General features: G+C 38.2%; 1 protein-coding gene and 1 long non-coding RNA gene across 2 annotated transcripts; both read right to left on the bottom strand.

The window, feature by feature from the left end:
* Positions 1 to 5,941: 5,941 nt before the first annotated feature.
* LOC120483480 (uncharacterized) lies at positions 5,942 to 10,407 on the bottom strand. The gene is made up of 3 exons (XM_039678532.2): positions 9,505 to 10,407; positions 8,308 to 8,397; positions 5,942 to 7,646 (listed from the first exon to the last, which is right to left on the bottom strand). Exons 2-3 carry the CDS (start codon positions 8,347 to 8,349, stop codon positions 6,780 to 6,782), a joined length of 909 nt encoding a protein of 302 aa, XP_039534466.2. The 5' UTR covers positions 8,350 to 8,397; positions 9,505 to 10,407; the 3' UTR covers positions 5,942 to 6,779.
* Positions 10,408 to 10,411: 4 nt separating this feature from the next.
* Positions 10,412 to 16,876, bottom strand: LOC148970868 (uncharacterized). Its single transcript, XR_016147374.1, has 3 exons — positions 16,687 to 16,876; positions 16,396 to 16,501; positions 10,412 to 11,788 (listed from the first exon to the last, which is right to left on the bottom strand). It is a non-coding gene; the product is annotated as an uncharacterized LOC148970868 (long non-coding RNA).
* Between the last annotated feature and the right edge of the window lie 2,808 nt (positions 16,877 to 19,684).

Here is a 19,684-nt window from a genome sequence, read left to right as displayed (position 1 = left end):
ATTCATATAACTAGTAACATTAACTGTATACATTTGCAGTAAACAACATTTAAACTGGATTTTCACGTGTCTGTGAAAACAAATAGCCACCTGTAAAACATGTAATATGATTTATATTTATTTTAGACATCAAATTATATAGAAATGCCAATATGTACTGTTTTTGCAGCCAGTTCAGCAGTCCAACGTTTTAAAAGGCACTTTGTTTTTCCAGCCAACTGGTCAAGCTATTTGCCTAAATTACCGGTTGCATTTTAAAACTAATGGGCCAGTGCTTGGTTAAAAAACTAAATTCTTTTCATTACTAAAATGAAATGGTTGTGAAAGGGAACACCCAGTTCACCCAGTTGACCCATATGGTCAATGTCCCAAATGGAACCTGTGGGTAAGTGCCATGTCCAAGGGCACAATGGTCATAGTCACCAACTAGACTAGACGACTTGAATGCTCTGCCATGACGCTTTAAGCTTTTAAGCATTGACTGATCGTGGCCTATAGAGGGCGCAACAGGATAAAAAATCTGTAATGTTCACTTTTACGCTTCGTTTCCAACAGTTAAAATGACAAATAAATGCATACTCTGAGAGCCCTCCACTAGATATGTTTGATTATACCCTCTGAATGATCAAACTATTCGGGTGAATGCACGTGTTAAACAGCATATTTTACACGCAAGTAAATCGCCATTCTGCATTGTAACGCACACACAGACAGACAGTATCTCGCATCACATGCCAATAGAGAAACATTTAAAAGCGCATATATTGTCAACACTGTTCTGTGATTTATCAAAAAAACTAGCTTAGAAACTGAAAACTTTTGCTAACTAGCTTGACAACCTACAATTGTTTACACAGTACCAGTCCTATGACCAACAACCTTTGCATTACTAGCCCTACGACCTATAACCTTTCAATCACCAGCCCTAAAACCTTTTGGTTACCATCCATGCAACATGCAATCATTTACTTACCTGCATTCTTTCATCAACCAATTTACAATATTTGAGTTATTATACGCACAGTAAAACATACTATTTGGGGTTTACCAGATTAATAAATACAATCTTCTAACTAACTTAAAACATTTTTATTATTAGACGGATGTACAGTATAACATGTCATTTTTGGTTTACGAACTCTATATAACCTACAATTTTTTGGTACCAATGCAAATGACTGATTTGATCCAGTTACCTCTGTTATTTCATTATTGGACAGTTTGGAATTGTCAAAAAAAAAACATCAGTTTTCATAATTGTATGCAATTACATTTCTCATTTTGAGTCTCTGAAACCTTTTAGTTTGTCTATCTCCACTAACACTCTAGGGCCCGACTGCGGCCAAACTCCAAAACTCTGCTAAACGACCAGCCTGGGAACAACCTGCAGATGAATAAACCAGAAATCTTCACTCTTCCTCTTCTGAAATGTTAAAAACAGCCTTTACTTCTACCAAAGCACCAAACCCAAAAGTGGACGAATAAAGAAAGCAGTAGTTATAGAGCAGACTGAGCTATCAAGATATGATGACTGAACATCTTAGATCAAAATATCACAAATCAAACACTGTGTGCTGATGGGATATATTTGGGATATGAATGATGAACTTCACTCTTACCTGTCAATCCGTAAGATCTTCTTCAACCTCCTCCAAAAACACACCTCACAGACACCTGAAGTATCAAAGCAGCATCCTCCTAGAAATAAAGCTCCAGGTAAGGTCATACACAGGTGTGATAACACACACACAAACACACACAGTAATCCTGCAGTGAGGAGCACAGTGTTGTGGAGTCTGCTCTCCTCTGCTGGGAGGTGGGCGGGACGAGGAACAGTTCCTCTAAGTGTTGGGTTTCAGTGGGGACGAGATGGCTGCCCTGCCCTGTTCACGCACATAAAATAGGGCTCTGACAGACTGCACCAATTATAGAGCAACTTTCCGGGATATTTTTGTCACTTTCTTTCTTGTCATCTTTCCTTTTCTCTCACACAAGTTCATTCTCTCTCTCCTCTTCTCTCCAGGAAAGGCTGAGCCTACAACAGGTTGCCAATGGGACTGATGTGGGATTTTTACCCCCAAGGTTTGTGTCTATAGTGAATGAATGAATGTGCATTTTCATTAAAACACAGATTTGAAAAGTTGAACTAAGTGGCTCTTTTCAAAATGCTCCAGGGTTGTGCAACATTCACAATTGAATAATTGGCCACCTTTGAGTTAAGGTAAATGGTCAAATTAATTGGCCAAACACATAGGATGTTGAATTCCCCATTGACTTCCATAGTATTTTTCCCACATACTAAGGAAGTCGATGGGGCCCGTCAACTGTTTTGGGTAAACCATTATTCTTCAAAATATCTTCTTCTGAACACAGAGAAAAAAATTCATACAGGTTTGGAACAAATTGAGGGTGAGCAAATTATGATATATATATTATTCATTTTTGAACTATTCTTTTACAGTAAACACAGTGTGAAAAGACTTGTTTAGACTGTGATGGGGTAGTGTGACCTACAAGTTAAAGATGGATGGATGGGTGGATGGATGGATGGAAGGATGGATGGATGGAAGGATGGATGGATGGATGGATGGGTGGATGGATGGATGGATGGATGGATGGATGGATGGATGGATGGAAGGATGGATGGATGGATGGATGGATGGATGGATGGATGGAAGGATGGATGGATGGATGGATGGGTGGATGGAAGGATGGATGGATGGATGGATGGAAGGATGGATGGATGGATGGATGGATGGATGGATGGATGGATGGATGGATGGGTGGATGGAAGGATGGATGGATGGATGGATGGGTGGATGGAAGGATGGATGGATGGATGGATGGATGGATGGATGGGTGGATGGAAGGATGGATGGATGGATGGGTGGATGGAAGGATGGATGGATGGATGGATGGTTGATGGATGGATGGATGGATGGATGGGTGGATGGAAGGATGGATGGATGGATGGATGATGGATGGATGGGTGGGTAGATAGGGATGGATGGATGGGTGGATGGAAGGATGGATGGATGGGTGGATGGAAGGATGGGTGGATGGATGGATGGATGGATGGATGGATGGATGGGTGGGTGGATGGGTGGGTAGGATAGGGATGGATGGATAGATGGATGGATGGGTGGTTGGATGGGTGGGTGGATGGGTGGGTAGGATAGGGATGGATGGATTGATGGATGGATGGGTGGGTGGGTAGATAGGGATGGATGGATGGATGATGGGTGGGTAGATAGGGATGGATTCGATGGATGGATGGATGGATGGGTGGGTGGATGGATGGGTAGATTGGGATGGGTGGATGGGTGGTTGGATGGGTGGGTAGATACAGATAGGGATAGATGGATGGATAGGGATGGATGGATGGATGGATAGATAAAGATGGATGGATGGATGGATGGATGGACAAACAGACAGACAGACAGACAGACAGATAGATAGATAGATAGATAGATAGATAGATAGATAGATAGATAGATAGATAGATAGATAGATAGATAGATAGATCCGATAGACTTTTAATCTCTTTAAACACTAACAGTATCATACTGTCAAACTATTAGTCGAATTAATCTCTGAGGAAACCCAATTAAAAATTACTTTTTTTACCTTAAAAGATGGTAACGACCATCCTGCTGTTTTTCCTGTCAGATCGTCTTGTTCTTTGAGGCCGAACATGCCAGATGTCCTGTGTGCACGGCGTGTCTCTGAAGACCCTTGCTTTCTCTCTCTTTCCCTTCTCCTTCTGTCTTACTTTTCATGTCTCATCTGGACATCTTACCACAGAGTACTTTCACAGGCATCGGGCACTCACGAAATCGTACAAACATGCACTTTCCAAACTCCCTAAATCCCATCGTTATGGACAGTAAAACACATCAACAACCGAGCCACACAGCAATAAACATCCACCAGTAAAAACGTGCAGGAAGTAACTGCTTGTGCGGCATCTTGTTGAAAAGAAACATGATCTATTTCCATCCTCTATCTTTTTGTAAGGGGTCTCGCTTGGAGGTCACACTAACTTTAGCGCAGGGCGAAGTCCAGCAGAGGACAACTGATGGTTTGGCACAGATGCAGATCTACAAAAGTGACGAGGAAGTTTGGTTATTTGAAGAACTCAAGTGAGGAGACATGTGGGGTTATAGAGGTCAATCCGATCTGTTTCTGTTATGAAGATTTCATTATGGAAAAAAAAATACAGCTTGAGCTTACGATTTAATTATGGGAAGAAGGTTTTTGTATTTGCTGCCCATTTATTTAACATGTAACAAAACATTACAAACTCTAGTGGCCAGGGGCCTTGAATGGTGTTCTCCATTGGCAGCCAGTTGATCAGTAGCCTAGAACAGATAGGCTACTTACGTAACCATGAATTTGAACTAGATTCAGTGTAGGGGTGCTCTGATGCCGACTTGAAACCAATTTGAATGTTTCAGTTTTAATCCTCTCCCAGACTTCTGCGTCTTTTAATTTGAAGTTCCCCTATAGTATCCCTTAAAAATAATATTTGATCACTAAAATAACACAGTATTTAAGTTTTTGTCCTGTGAAAAAAAATCATGCCTAAATATATTTAGGCATGATTTTTTTTCACAGGACAAAAAAAAAATCATGCCTAAATATATTTAGGCATGATTTTTTTTCACAGGACAAAATATTCACAGGACAAAATTATTCATTTTTATGAATAAAAATAGTGATTTTAGATTATAAAATTTTTATAATCTAAAATCACTATTTTTATTCATAAATGGTGTGCAAATACAAGTGTTGCACAGCGATCAATAGAATCGGGTGAAGCGGTCATAGGCATAGCCGTGTTTTATCGTGAATAAAGCGCAGCTCTTGACCAATCAGAATCAAGGATTCGAACTAACCGTTTCATAAAACATTGGTAATTAACATAATTAGCCAGGCTAATTTAGCCTTTGCTTGTCTAATGTCTGGTTTGTTATCAACAGCTATGTAGCTAATGTTACACAAACCATGTCAGAGTCGGGCAACATCCTTCTAACAATCATTAGAAATGCTTTGAACAACTCACGCACGTTATATTGCTAAATCTACCCAATTTTTTTTTCATATCAACAGAAAATATAGGCTAAGGCTACCTGGATATCCTTCCTGGAACTCCCTGTTGGTTCGCTGTTAATAATATGCAAAAGCCCGCCGGGACCTTGACATGATTGATTACAATTAGTTTGTGACATCAGATTTCAAACCACGATTTTGAGATCTTTGGTTCACTGACGTTTTAATGAGAAAAGACTCAGCATGGTGTTGTTGACTTATTATTTTGCACATGGTTTGTCTTAAAGCACATTAAAAACAACACAAAGACAAATAGGCTAACATTAAAAACCATATTTTCACCACAGGGCGGGGGACTTTAAAAAAAAATACTTCAGCTTCCCAGCAAACAAATTTAGGTTCTGGGTACGTTAGTTTTTGGTTCCCAGAACGTTCCTAGAACTTTCCCTTAAGATTAAGGGAACGTTCCCGGGAACATTCTCCTTACGTTATAAAAATGGAACCTAAAAATAACCTACATGGAACGTTCCTATAACGTTCTTGTTTGGTTCCCAAAAAATAACCCCACGGGGACGTTAGGGGAACGTTCTGTGTTTGGTGGGAACGTTACTAGCCTACTACAATATTCATCACACTCAAACAGCAACCTTGAATAGGATAAACTTGTTAAAAATTGTTTAATTAACAATAAAGTACTCATTTCCCATAATCCATCGCAATAATAACCACAGCTAGTGTTCTGTTGCCTTTGCAGCTTTTACAAAGTGTTATTTTAGTGCTAGCTATATATATGACATTCAAAGTCATTTTAGTAATTTAGCATTGTCCCTTGAAAGAAGATAGATTTATTTATTTATTTATTAATCTCAGATTGCGTTAGACATATTGATTTATGTAACTAGGAACAGAAGTGATCACTGAAATTTAGTTTTGATAAACTTTTTTCTTAGACTGTCAATATGGACTTTCTATTTTTATCTAGTTTTAGCAACAATAATCGTCTTATATAAAGAACATAAATGGATTTTATTACACGGCTCACCGGAATACTGGATTCTGATTGGTCACTCGAAGCGTTCTGCAGGTAACAATGATAAACTGCATAAATTAACATTTAAAAGCAAGACACCACAGGTGGGCAGGGCAATTTCGGGGTATTTGTTATTCCCTAATTATTAAACATTACCATACTTCCCCAGTTAATTAATCACAGTGCATTATGACATAAAATTTTATATTACAGCTTTTCTGCAATGTTATGTCCAAATATGCAAATTAGGCTGTATCTAATTAAAAATGCATATATTACTGCTGTCAAATAGATTAATTGCATCTAACATACATATACACACACATACACTGACTCACATTATATATTCACAAACATTAGATGTAATCGCGATTAATCGTTTTGACAGCACTAAATCACACACACATCCATGAGTCCCATGACAGATATTTTTTGTTATTATTATTTACTGAGTAAGTATAGTGTAATAAAGTTCATGTCCAAGTCCTGATCACCCTGTCTGGGTTTATTTTGCGATAATCACTGACTGACTCACTGTAAATAATCTGTCATTTATACTAGCCTATACAAATATTTGGATCAGGAATGTTGTTCTGTTTTCTACATTACTGGGCAGTTTTCAGAAATCCTCTGCTTTGCCATGTTCAAGTCTCTAACCCCAAAACCACGTGTTGAACTTCCTCTTCGGGTCAAAGAGTCAGAGCACGGCTTCCTGAATGTCATTAACAGCCATCCTTCTCCCAACTTTACCCACTGCCTCCATCTCACGAGTCCCAGGTTCCCGCAGGTTCCTCCATGATGCCTTTTGCAGCACACGGCTGGCATCTCTGATGGCCTTGTCGGCGGCGCGCTGACCCTTGCCCGGGCCGGCTGAGGCCTGTTTGCTCTCATCACCTGTTGAGGAGCTGGATTTGCCCTGATCCTCCTCTAGTACTCGGGTCCTTCGCAGTCTCAGACGCCTCTTATCTGTTTCCTGGTTTCTAGCTGGAGCAGCTGATTGGCTGTTGCCGTGTTCTGATTGGCAGTTGTTCTCAGAAGGATGTGCAGTGCCAACTTCCCCTCGCCCCGCCTCCTTCCCCGCTGGCCTATCAGAACCAAGCTTGACTTGATTGACAGGTAGCAGTGGTTTGTGGGGCACTGTGATGGTACCCAGACGGGAGCGTTCCGGTGACTTGGCCGGGCGGTCCCGCAAACAAACCTTTGCTTTTCTTGGATACGCCCCCTGTGAATTACAGCCCGGTGCTTTGGCCTCCTGAGCACTTCTGATCTTCTGCCACTGTGCCTCTCTCACCTCTAGGGGGAGCTCTAGCGGGGCAAGTTTCAGAGGGCGTCTCAGGGGGAGGTTCTCAGCTGCTTTCTCTTGCTCTGAGGACTGAACAGGAGCTCTATGATCCTGTGTTGAGGAGGAAGAGGAGGAGGAGGAGAGCGTCATGTGACTATGTGTCGGTAACAGATGGAGGGCAGGTGTGCGTGAGAGACGGCCCTTGTTAGACACCAGCTGAATACCACAGCCACTTAGATGGATCATCGCATTTTTCCCTTGGCAGGTCAAACTTTCCTGAAACTTCAGCAAACACGTTTGTTATGGAAAATATCTTATACACACTGCCAGTGGAAAGTTTGGACAGACTGATTTTTTTCTTATGATGTTAAAAACCTAAATGCTTCAAATTTGCTTTGTGGACACAGAAATATATATATATATATATATATATATATACACACATATATATATATATATATATATATATACACATATATATATATATATATATATATATACACATATATATATATACATATATATATATATATATACGTATATATACTGTATATATATACTGTATATATATATATTGGTATTGTAAAAACAATTTAAAAAAAGAGGATAAAAACAATAGTCATGTTTAAACTAGGGAATCTATTTATATTTTATTTTCAACTGCGTCTTACAAAAATCATTGTAGTTTAATCAAATTAAATAAGAAACATTTACCCTCAAGTTAAACATGAATATTGATATTTTCTCTTTATAATGAGCATTTCTTCACATTACAGTAGCATTGATGCACTCCATAAAATGTTTGATTACTGATTTAAAAATACACGTCTTCATTGCAAATGTGGAGTATATGCAGTTATTTAGAATAGAATATTAGAATAGAATTAGAATATATTATAATATTAGAATAGAATAGAATAGAATAGAATGCTTATATACTCACAACTGATGCCATAATTTCCTGTTTGTGTTTTTGTCGAATCATCAGGCCGTGTGTGTTTGTTTTGTTCCTCTGTCCTGCACGAGACTGTGACTTTGCAGAGAGAGAGAGAGAGAGAGAGAGAGAGAGAGAGAGAGAGAGAGAGAGAGAGAGAGAGAGAGAGAGAGAGAGAGAGAGAGAGAGAGAGAGAGAGAGAGAGAGGTTGCATTAGTCTGACAACTGTCTCAGTGATTGACATTAAGGTCCTTATGAGGATTGGGGTCAGTGTGCAGGTGTGTTGTGATCTCTGCTGATGTCAAAGCCACATGGTCTTTTGAGAATGTGATTATATAGTCAGCAGGCACTAGATGGCGCTACAGACTGCAGCCTCTAACGTGCATCACTGTGGAATGGAACACCAGCTAAGAGCTTACTACTGACTGAATGAATGCTGCACATTGGACTGTACACTGCCTAGAAGGATAATGAGAGGCTACTTATGTTTAACATGACAATTCTTATGTTATATTAAATCATAGAGTTGGGTACTTGGACTCGGACTGCAATTTATGAATGAACTTGGACTCGGACTCACTCACGCAAACTTTGACATTTTAGACTCCGAAATGGGGAAATGTTCGTAACACTTTGTTTTTACATGTAGCCTACTTAATAACAGTATGGATAATTACATGCAACTAACCCTAAACCAAACCTAATCATAACCCTATAGTAAGTAGCTGTCGTTAATTAAAATTACCCATACGCTATATAACAAAGACACCTTTATACAACAGTGTAACCGATTTTTTTTTTTTTTTTTTTTTTGCCGAGTATAGTCGAATCCACATCACTTGTAACATGAAATTAAATAAGTAACAACATAAAATTATATAATAGATAACAAGACAGTAAACATCAACTCAAACTCAATAGAGGCTTAAAGACTCGACTAGGTGGACCCAACGCTATTAAAATAAATCAATTGTTTAATTTTAACGAATATCGACTCAAAATATAAATCGTAAATGCTTTTGGAATTGGAAACAAAGATCAAGTTGAGCGTTTTGCATTGTTAAATACAGTTTTTTTTTGTTTGCATTCAGCATATTTTGGCAAATTATTCTGCATTATGCTGACATTTCTTGGTACAAACAACAGATATAAACCGACACGTGGAAATGTAAAGCAAGCAAATGATCCCCAGCTTGACGATCTTACTCTCCATTTGTGAGGTGGAATGAGATATCCAGTGGCCTAATCTTCTGGAAAGTCCTCATAGTCACCCTGAAATCCTCTTCTTCCATGCTGGGGCTGATGGGATTATATTTATGGCTGTGGTGTTGAGTGAGAGCTGATCCTGGTGACCCAGAGCAGGGAAAGTGCTGTCATAATCCAGACAGAGCTAAGCGCTGCATGGGGCGCGACAACCTGAAAAAGCAAGCTGACCACATATTCGCACGGGCATGAGTGCAGAGACACCGAAATTGGTTTCAAAAGGGCAATGGGCTTAACGAGCATCAGTGCTGCACAGGCTCTCAAATCTGGGGAAGAATTGTAACAATCTGCCTGAAACCCCACGCCTTCAAGGCAGCCATATCCATCTGTCCTTATCCGCGCACGATGTGATTGTTCAGATGGAACCAGCTGATAATGGTGCTTTTGTGTGCATTATTTCCTTTCTCCGTTTTCATTTTTGCTCTGGTTCACACAATATTGTTGGGCTGAACTACTGATAACACGTTCACTTCAAAGTCATCACGTGAGATGAACATGACGAACTCTGAATACGTATATTTAGCTTATTTAAAAATGTTTCAAATGAGTATTGCTCAGTGGTTGCTAGGTTCAGCTGGATGGTTGCCAGGTTGTTACTAAGGTGTTCTGTTTATTTGACAGGGCGGTGCTGGCTAAGATGTTCTTGGGTGTTGCTAAGCATCTGCCAGGGTGTTTTTAGATGGCTGCTCGGGTGTTACTAAGGTGTTCTGCATGGCTGCCATGGTGTTGAGAAGTGGTGGCTAGGGTGTTCAGGGTTGTTGTCAGGGTATTGCAGGGTATAAGTTATTCTGGGTGGCGTCCCTGGTGTTGCTAAGTGGTGGCTAGTGTACCTGACTGCCAGGGTGTTGCTAGGGTGTCTGTCTGCCTGGGTGTTGCTAAGTGGTTACTAGGGTGTTCTAGGTTGATGCCAGGGTATTACTAAGGTGTTGTGGGTGGCTGCCAGGGTGTTGCTAAGTGGTGGCTAGTGTACTTGACTGCCAGGGTGTTGCTAAGTGGTGGCTAGGGTGCCTGTCTGCCTGGGTGTTGCTAAGTTGTTGCTATGGTGTTCTGGGTTGATGCCAGGGTATTACTAAGGTGTTCTGAGTGGTTGTCTGGGTGTTGCTAAGTGGTTACTAGGGGGTTCTGCATGGCTTCTAGTGTGTTGCTAAGTGGTTGCCAGGGTGTTCTAGGTTGATGCCAGGGTATTACTAAGATGGTCTGGGTGGCTACCAGGGTGTTGCTACTGTAAGTGGTGGCTAGGATGCTTGGCTGCCAGGGTGTTGCTAAGTGGTGGCTAGTGTACCTGACTGCCAGGGTGTTGCTTAGTGGTGGCTAGTGTACCTGACTGCCAGGGTGTTGCTAAGTGGTGGCTAGTGTACCTGACTGCCAGGGTGTTGCTTAGTGGTGGCTAGGGTGTTTTGGGTTGATCCCAGGGTATTACCGAGGTGTTCTGAGTGACTGTCTGGGTGTTACTAAGTGGTTACTAGGGTATTCTGCATGGCTACCAGGGTGTTGCTAAGTGGTTGCCAGGGTGTTCTAGGTTGATGCTAGGGTATTATTAAGGTGTTTTGGGTGGCTGCCAGGGTGTTGCTAAGTGGTGGCCGCCTGGGTGTTGCTAAGTGGTGGCTAGGGTATCTGTCTGCCTGGGTGTTGCTAGGTTGTTGCTATGGTGTTCTGTGTTGGTGCCAGGGTATAACCAAGGTGTTCTGAGTGGCTGTTTGGGTGTTACTAAGTGGTTACTAGGGTATTCTACATGGCTGCAAGGGTGTTGCTAAGTTGTTGCTATGGTGTTCTTGGTTGATGCCAAGGTATTTCTAAGGTGTTCTGGGTTAATGCCAGGGTATTACTAACACCACTCGATGCAACTAAAGTGTGTGAAAAAAAGTAAACTAGTGAGGTGTTCTGGGTGGCTGTCAGGATATTGCTGAGTGGTTTGTTCTGAGTGATTTTCACGAATGTTTTATCATCCATCAAATGAAAAATAAGCTTGATCTGAAAATACAAGTGAAACAATTGGCATGTTTATCATAATTCTATGCCCCAAAATTTGACAATTGTCCAATTCTCTTTCATCACAAGGTGCTACACATTACACACATTTTCTTCAAGCTCACAAAAGTTGTTCTCACAGCTTTCTCAAGATGTTTCCAGCCATCCTAGAGAAAAATACGTTTTTCTTCTCAGATGCCTGGTGGAGTTCATTGTGTGTGTCTCAGCCTAAAGTTGTTTCTGCTGAAATGTCAAACACCTGTAGTGCAAAGAGAAAAAGAGGTTTATTACAGCAAAGACGAGGATCTCACAGGGTTTGTGACGGTTGGCTCTGCAGTTCTCCAAACAGGCCCACTATAAACAAAAGTGCTCCGATTTAGTCGCAGTCCCCCGCGGAGAGGTCACTGACCGCCTGTTAAATGAGGTAATTTAGACACCCACTCTTCCACATTGCTTTCCCATAAAGCACCACAAACATGAGAGAGAGAAAATAATGACAGCAGTTTTATTTTTGGATAAATTATTACTCTAATCCACCGCATAAATAGTTTAGCACAGAGATTTTGCTTGGAGAGAAAGCCGTAAACTCAGAATGACCAAACAATTTCTTATGCAAATATAATTTATTTGACATAACGGCAATAGGGTGCTAAAGGATATAATCGGAAATGAAAAGAACAGTACTCTTGGCTAGAAATAAAACCCAAATCATTTTTGATGAAGGTGGATTCATTTTGTCCCAGAATGCCCTAGTAGTGCATTAGCTAAATTTTTCATTACTCTTTATTAAAATTGAAATAGCTTATGAAACTTATGAAGTTAATGCACATATTATATATATATATATATATATATATATACAGTATTACAGTATATGCTCATAATGCATTTAATACAACAAAACAACAAATAAGTTATAACAGAAATATATATATATATATATATATATATAAATGCACATATTATATATATACATACATATATAGTGTGTTTGTGTTATAACTTATTTGTTGTATTACATGCATTATGAGCATATACTGTAAATACTATACTATACTAAATACTATTGTTAATTCTCATTATCCTTTATTTAACTGAAAAAAGCACAAAGACATTTTTTTCAAATTTTTGTGTTTCAAAGTTTTATTTGAAATTTTAAAAATTTGAAATTTTCAAATTTTAAAGTTTTCAAATTTAAATGGCTGCAACACACTCAAAAAAGTTGGGACCGGGGAATGTTTACCACTGTGTTACATCACCTGTACTTTTAATTACACTTTTGAAATGTTTGGGAAGTGAGGATACTAATTGTTGAAGCAAAGTGCAAGTGAAATTTTTACCCAATCTCACCTGATACAATCCCAAAACACTCAATGGTACCTTCACACACATGCCGTTTGCACTGATGCACCCTCGAACCATGACCGATGTTTGCACCAAATCTGGATGGTCCTTTTTATCTTTGGGACTGAGAACTCAAAGTTAGTTTTAAACAAGCTGAAACATGGATTCATCTGAACACAGCACACATTTCCACTGTCTTTTTGACCATCTGAGATGATGCATAGATTTCTCCTTGCATAACAGAGATTCAAGTGACATATCCTGAATGAGTGACAACGGATTTCCAAAGTACACCAGAGCACATGTGGCTACATTTAACACAGCATCATGATGGTTTCTCATGCAATGCCACCTCAGGGGTCAAAGGTTACACACATTCACCAGAGGTCTCCTGCCTGGCCTGAGATTTCTCTGGATTCCCTGAATCTTTTCAATATTATGTATAGTAGATGGTGAAAGACCTAAATACTTTGCAGAGTTGCATTGAGAAATGGGATTTTTGAATTGTTTGGCAATTCTCTCATGAAATTTGGTACAAAACAACTTTGCTTGCAGTCTATTTATGCATCACGATATCCTCACCTATTACCAGTACAACTTACAACTTTTGCCCCTGTCCCAACTTTTTGGGGTGTGTTGCAGCCATCAAAATCAAAATCTGTTTATTTTTACAAAATGCAATTAATTTGGCCAGTGAAAACATTAAAAAAAGGTTAAAGAGAATTAACAATTCTTGATTTTATTGCATTTTACAAAATGTCCCAACTTTTCTGGATTTGGGGGTTTTATATATATATATATATATATATATATATATATGAAGAGTTCAGATGCAATATATATATATATATATATATATATATACAAATAAATTATTTTATATAAATTACATATATAAAATTAAATAAATTATAAATTATATATATGTGCATAACATTACTGATTAAAATAATAATTACCAATACTTATTTACTAAATAATATATTTTTTTTTAAATCATAAAAAAAAAATTCAATTAATTTTTTTCATTCCCAGCATTTCACAGTGGATTTGGCCTTTGGACTCTCACCATATGCATAATGGAACACATACATGTGTACATAAGCTTATATAATATCTATCTCTCCTCTCTCTCTCTCTCTCTCTCTCTCTCACAGCACCTGCATATTAGACAAGCCTTTCATATCAGTGATTTATAAAGAGAGAGGTTAGCTCCCCTCCTCGGGTGGCTTGACTGGGTGCTGAAGCTCTTTTGAGCTGCGTTTTAAATTACAGGCTGGATCCAGCGCCAGAGATCCAGCTTTCCTCCACCACTGCTCTTATGCTGTCGCTCTCCCCCGGCCTCAAACGGCAGCCTGACAGCTTAATTAGCCAGGAGCCACGGGAGATGAATAGGGCCGAGGAACATTCGCTTCCACCTACTCAATAAAGGCCGGCATCCAGCTGTAGACCCACCAAACACTGAGCACGCTGATGTCACAGAGGCTGCTGAACCGCAACCTTACGGAGGACCGGGAAAAAGAGTGAAAAGAATATTTATTTGCTGGAGTATTAGCTAATGTACTCTGTTACTGATGACAGCGCTGTGATTAGCATAAGAAATCAGCTCTGTGAGAGAACTGTGCAGTGGATTCTGTTATGCTCTCAGTCTGGACCAAGAAGATAAGTCAACAACGTTAAATTTAGGTCAGGAGCCCCTAAAGGGATATAGTGGTGGGAAAAAAAAATATGAGATGGGAGGAAAAATAATAAATCCTTGCTATTGCGTTCTCTCACAAATGTGTAACGCTCCTCCGAGAAACTTTGCGTTCGCTCGCAAAACTTAAACGCAAAGTTTCTCAGGCATGACGCAAAACTTTTTCAAGAGAAGGAAAAAGCAGTGAAATATTTTTCGCTCCACCATCACCATGTCCTTTAGGGGCTGTGTATTTTCCTGGTCTTATTGTGAATGATTTTATGTTATTCCAAAGAAAAAAAAGAAATGCTAACTTGACTTTACAACTTTATAAGTACTAACAGTGAGTATTGGTCCCTAAACTAAAGTGTTACCTTAATTTGTATAAAAACAGGCCTATTGCCATTTAAAGTTCACTTTGAAATTAATTTTTGGTGTGTTTTAGCTTACCTCAAGGGCATCCAAGATGTAGGTGTCTTTGTTTCGACAGTAGTTTCAATTTTGATATTTTTAGGTCAAACCGTTCATGTCTGTCAGTCATATAATGGAGGCCTATGGTCACCACCTCAAAGAGCATGCACAGAAAAGTCCAAATTAAACATGATTTAATGAAAGTACACATTGATGGCCTAAGACACAAAATGAGCGTTTTTACCTCTTGTTACAGCCACAAAGCGCCTGCGCCCTCAGATCAGTTGGACGTGGCTGTGACTTTTACAAGAGGTAAAAACGATATAAATACTGTTCGTTTTCTCACACAAACCGCTCGTTTCGTGTCTTAGGCCATCAATGTGTACTTACATTTACGAGTCATTAAATCATGTTTAATTTGGACTTCTCTGTGCATGCTCTTTGAGGTGGTGACCATAGACCTCCATTATATGACTGACACTGCAGAAACAAAGACACCTACATCTTGGATGTCCTTGAGGTACACTAAAACATACCAAAAATTCATTTCAAAGTGAACTATCCCTTTAACAATTCTTCCACAAAGTAGATCTTATCAGATCTGTTCATTTTCTAAACATTTTACTGCGCTTACAAATAAATAAGGAAATATCAACTCGATCTCTCTTTTACAAGGTGACTAATTCGTACGATTTCATTTGACCTCACTAGTATGATTTTTGCTAAGTCATACATATTTTACGGACGGATGACCTACCCCTGACCCCACCCCTAAACCTCTACGAGTAAGGTTGTGTGAAGAATTAGTCACCCGTACGAATTTGTAAGAATTGGTCGTGAGATGGCGTTAAAACTTGGAGCTTGTACACAACTGTATTAGCTCCTACTTACCGCCTAGTCTGGAACTCACACAGTGCATTTCTCACTCACTAAAACACAGGCACACACTTTTTATTGGCAGAAAAAGACAGCTTCATATTCTTCCACTCAAGACGTGAGTGTGGTTTCCACAAATAGGTTCGCAGTGAAATTCACAGGCACATTCAGCCCCTTCTTAAAGTCTAGCTCCTTCACTAGGATTCATTTAGATTTCACACATTGAGAAGGTGATGTTGCCTCTGTTAGCTCCACTGTGTAGTCAGGTTTGCTCTCACTTACATCACACTACAGTAGATCCACACTAACTATCTTTAATGCATTACTACTAGAAGTTTATCCATCTTGCAACGAGGAAAAGAATCTTAAATGCAAAGCGACTTCGAGTGTCTGAACAAGTAGATTCTGTGCAAAGGAAATGTTTTTTTCCACAGATTATTAAAGCCCTTTAGGCAGGTTGAAGCAGAGGGATGTACACTGTTAATGATAAACATTCACATTTTAGCAAGTAAAATGCATCAAAGTTTTACGTGGTAATAAGAAACAGGTGTGTAAATTACCTTTGCTGATAATCGTACACCTGCAGAACGACTTCTAGCATTGTGTGGCATCATTTATCCTCTGCAATTTGGTTTCAAGGAGACTTCTGTGTTGACAAACGAACACCTGCAAGCAAATGTTAGCATTGCAATTTGTTTCTTTGTATATCATCTTCTGAGCGTCTTTATGGTCGAAAGTCAGAGACACAGGTAGGACTCTCCCACATCACATTTTGAATCTTAATGCAGCGTTAGACTTTCGGTTAAAATGTTTCGCACTTATAAACTGAAAGTGTTTTAGCATATACTCACTGTTAGCATTAGCATTTTTAACCACAGACTATTAGCCGTTCTTTTGGTGCCAGTACAGTGTGACTTATTAACTAAATCGCGATGTGTTAACAATTTCAAGTGTGAAACATTCTCAATACTCATAAACTGACTTAAATTAGCCTAGGTTTTGCTCAGTTTAGTTAAGATGGGTTAGCTCATGTTTAGCTAGTCTCCCTTCCAAGCCACCTTATAGGCTAGTTAAATTGGGAAGTGTTGATATGATTCCATTTACATTCAACATTATACTGTACATTTGAAACTTATTCATGATGACTGTTTGTTTAAAGAAAGATGAAAAACCTATTTTTACATATATAAACTAACGCTGTGTCTGAAATTGGATACTTCCCAACAGTACGCCAAAAAAGTAGCATGTCAGAATACATAATATTTAAAAACTATAGGAGAAAAGTACCTGGGATGACCGAATACTTCTGTAGAGATTTTGAAGTGTGCATATGAACACTTTACTATCCCATGAGGCCACGGGAGAGGATTTATGAATGACGGTGAAACAACGCAACGGACGCTGGAAGGTGAATCTTATTCATATATTCATCCTATATAGAACATAGGGGAGAGCGGGGCACAACATAACACTTTTTGACTGTCAATTTGTGTAAATCTACTTAGGGTTTAGAGTATTTTTTTCCCCCACATTAATTTCTCTAGTACAATTGTGTGGTTTTGTTTTATAAATACATTGTATACTTTTTTTCTTGATTTACCCTGAACGAGTGGATGTGAAATGTGACAACATGCCCTATAGGTGGGGTACATTGTCACCATATAACAGCTTAAAATGCTATCTGATCTAAAAAAAAAAAAATTAAAAATATAAAAAAGTCAAACAAAATATTTTCTTAATAAAATACAATTATTAACTTTTTCATATAAAATAATGGCATTTTTTAATAATTAAAAATATACTCATTTTTAAGTTTGACAACAAACACACCGGAAAACAGTTATAGTTATAGCATAGTTCAAAACAAAATAATAATGAATGCACTCTAAAAAAATGCTGGGTTGTTTTAACCCAATTTTGGGTAAAATATAGACAAACCCAGCCATTGGGTTACATTTTTAAATGACATTTTTAACCCAATGGCTGGGTTTGTCTATATTTTACCCAAAATTGGGTTAAAACAACCCAGCAATTTCTGAACATTGACTCTCAGTCTTTATTTACATGTTTCTATTGTTTTCTCAATATAATTCATAAAAGTATAGAATATAATAGCATATTTCTATAGAAGGGGCACATTAACGCAGTGTGACAACATGCCCCAACTGCACAACTGGGGTTTAAACCCTGCTAGTGTCTTCTGCTAGTTAGCGAAGCATTAAAGAACTATATCAACAACAGATTGGATATTAAAATAATATCAGATTTGTCTAATTTTAAATAAACACAAAAAATTAGAGATGGAAAATTATGTACTTTTGCTATGGTTAAATAAATGTTCAGTGATATCTTACAAAGATTTCTGAATTTTACCACAATTTTTTCTCTATATAGTGTTGAACTGGCAACTAGTAGCCTAAATACACCAAGTTTTGCCATAGCATGTGTGGAAGTACGCTATTTAAAACAAGTTTGTTACAACTAGCCCCGCGTTCCCCTACTTTTTAACAGTCATGAAGTAAATTCAAATAGCTTACCTACTCACACAGTAGCCTATATTGGACGCAGCGTAAGGCTTCCGTATCATAAAATGCAATACATTAGCAATTAAATTCAGTCTCTTCTAAAGTCATTGCTTGATATCATGAAAAGTAGACTTGTGATGATGAATATACAATGTGAGAATAGATATAATGTTTTGGACAGCTACTAAATCTTCGGTTTACATTGCAAAGCATGGTACATAAAGTAACTACAGCAGAATGACTATACATTAGCAGCCATAAACGTCACAGCATTTGATCTATTGCCTGTAGTTAAAGTTTAAATGGCACCTTGAGGATTTTACCGATTTTCTTTGTGGCACGCAAATGACACCTACATGCCTTTCGACAGCTGCTGCATGTGGAGAGCCTGATGTGAGAGATAAGGTGGGAAGGATTGTGTGGTGTGATACAGCACCTTTCACCTCCCATCATGCACTGAGAAAACAGACTAATTTTGGGCCCAGAGAGAAAGCACGCTCTGCACGCTTATTGACAGAAAAAGGAAACAGAAAGAAAAGACTTTGGCAACATGGTTATTTGCAAACAGTAGCTGTCAAAAAGTCACGAGATATGAATGCCGATTGTGTTATTCGGTGCAAGTATGAACGCTGTAAAAAATTATTTACATTATTTGTTATCACAACATTTTTTCTTTTGTGAAATCAACTTAAATACTATATGTAGTACATATAACATAATATTTTGAGTTTCTGATGATTAAATCGATCTCCTTCATTGTATTAACTCAATTTTTCCATTTCAATGAACGTAATTTTTTTGGCAAATTAAACCAACAATATTTTATTACAGTTAAGTGGTAAGTGCATCTATATGAGTCAGGGATATTATTAATATTAACTAAAAAAAAAAAAAAAAACATTAAAAAAATTGTTACTTTAAAGTAAAAATAAATATATATATTTTTTAGTTACAGCCATCTCATTTTTGTTTGTAACTTGTACTAAAAATGTCCCTGTTAAAAGTAAATGATTAATAAGTTATTACAACATATGTTTTAACGTTTCTTTAACTCATGAAAATAAGTTTTACGTTTTATACAACTAATTTCAAGAATTAAGTCGAAATCACTTAAACATCCAAGTTGATTGTACTTAAAGCAACTTTTTTACAGCGTTGAAATAATAATAATAAAAAAACCATATAGACATAAAAACTATATTTTAAAAAATAAAAAAAAGTGACACAAACCCAATAAAAAGTTTCTGTCACCAATAAAACCAATGAATGTGTGTTTATGCAGATTGCCATGCGATACAGAAACTGAGCACTCGGTACGAGAAGA

This window comes from Pimephales promelas, chromosome 18 (genome assembly GCF_988280905.1).
Source record: "Pimephales promelas chromosome 18, fPimPro1.hap1.1, whole genome shotgun sequence".
Taxonomy (NCBI): domain Eukaryota; kingdom Metazoa; phylum Chordata; class Actinopteri; order Cypriniformes; family Leuciscidae; genus Pimephales; species Pimephales promelas.
Note: the sequence above shows the minus strand (reverse complement) of the source record. Positions and strands in the feature narration are given on the sequence as shown.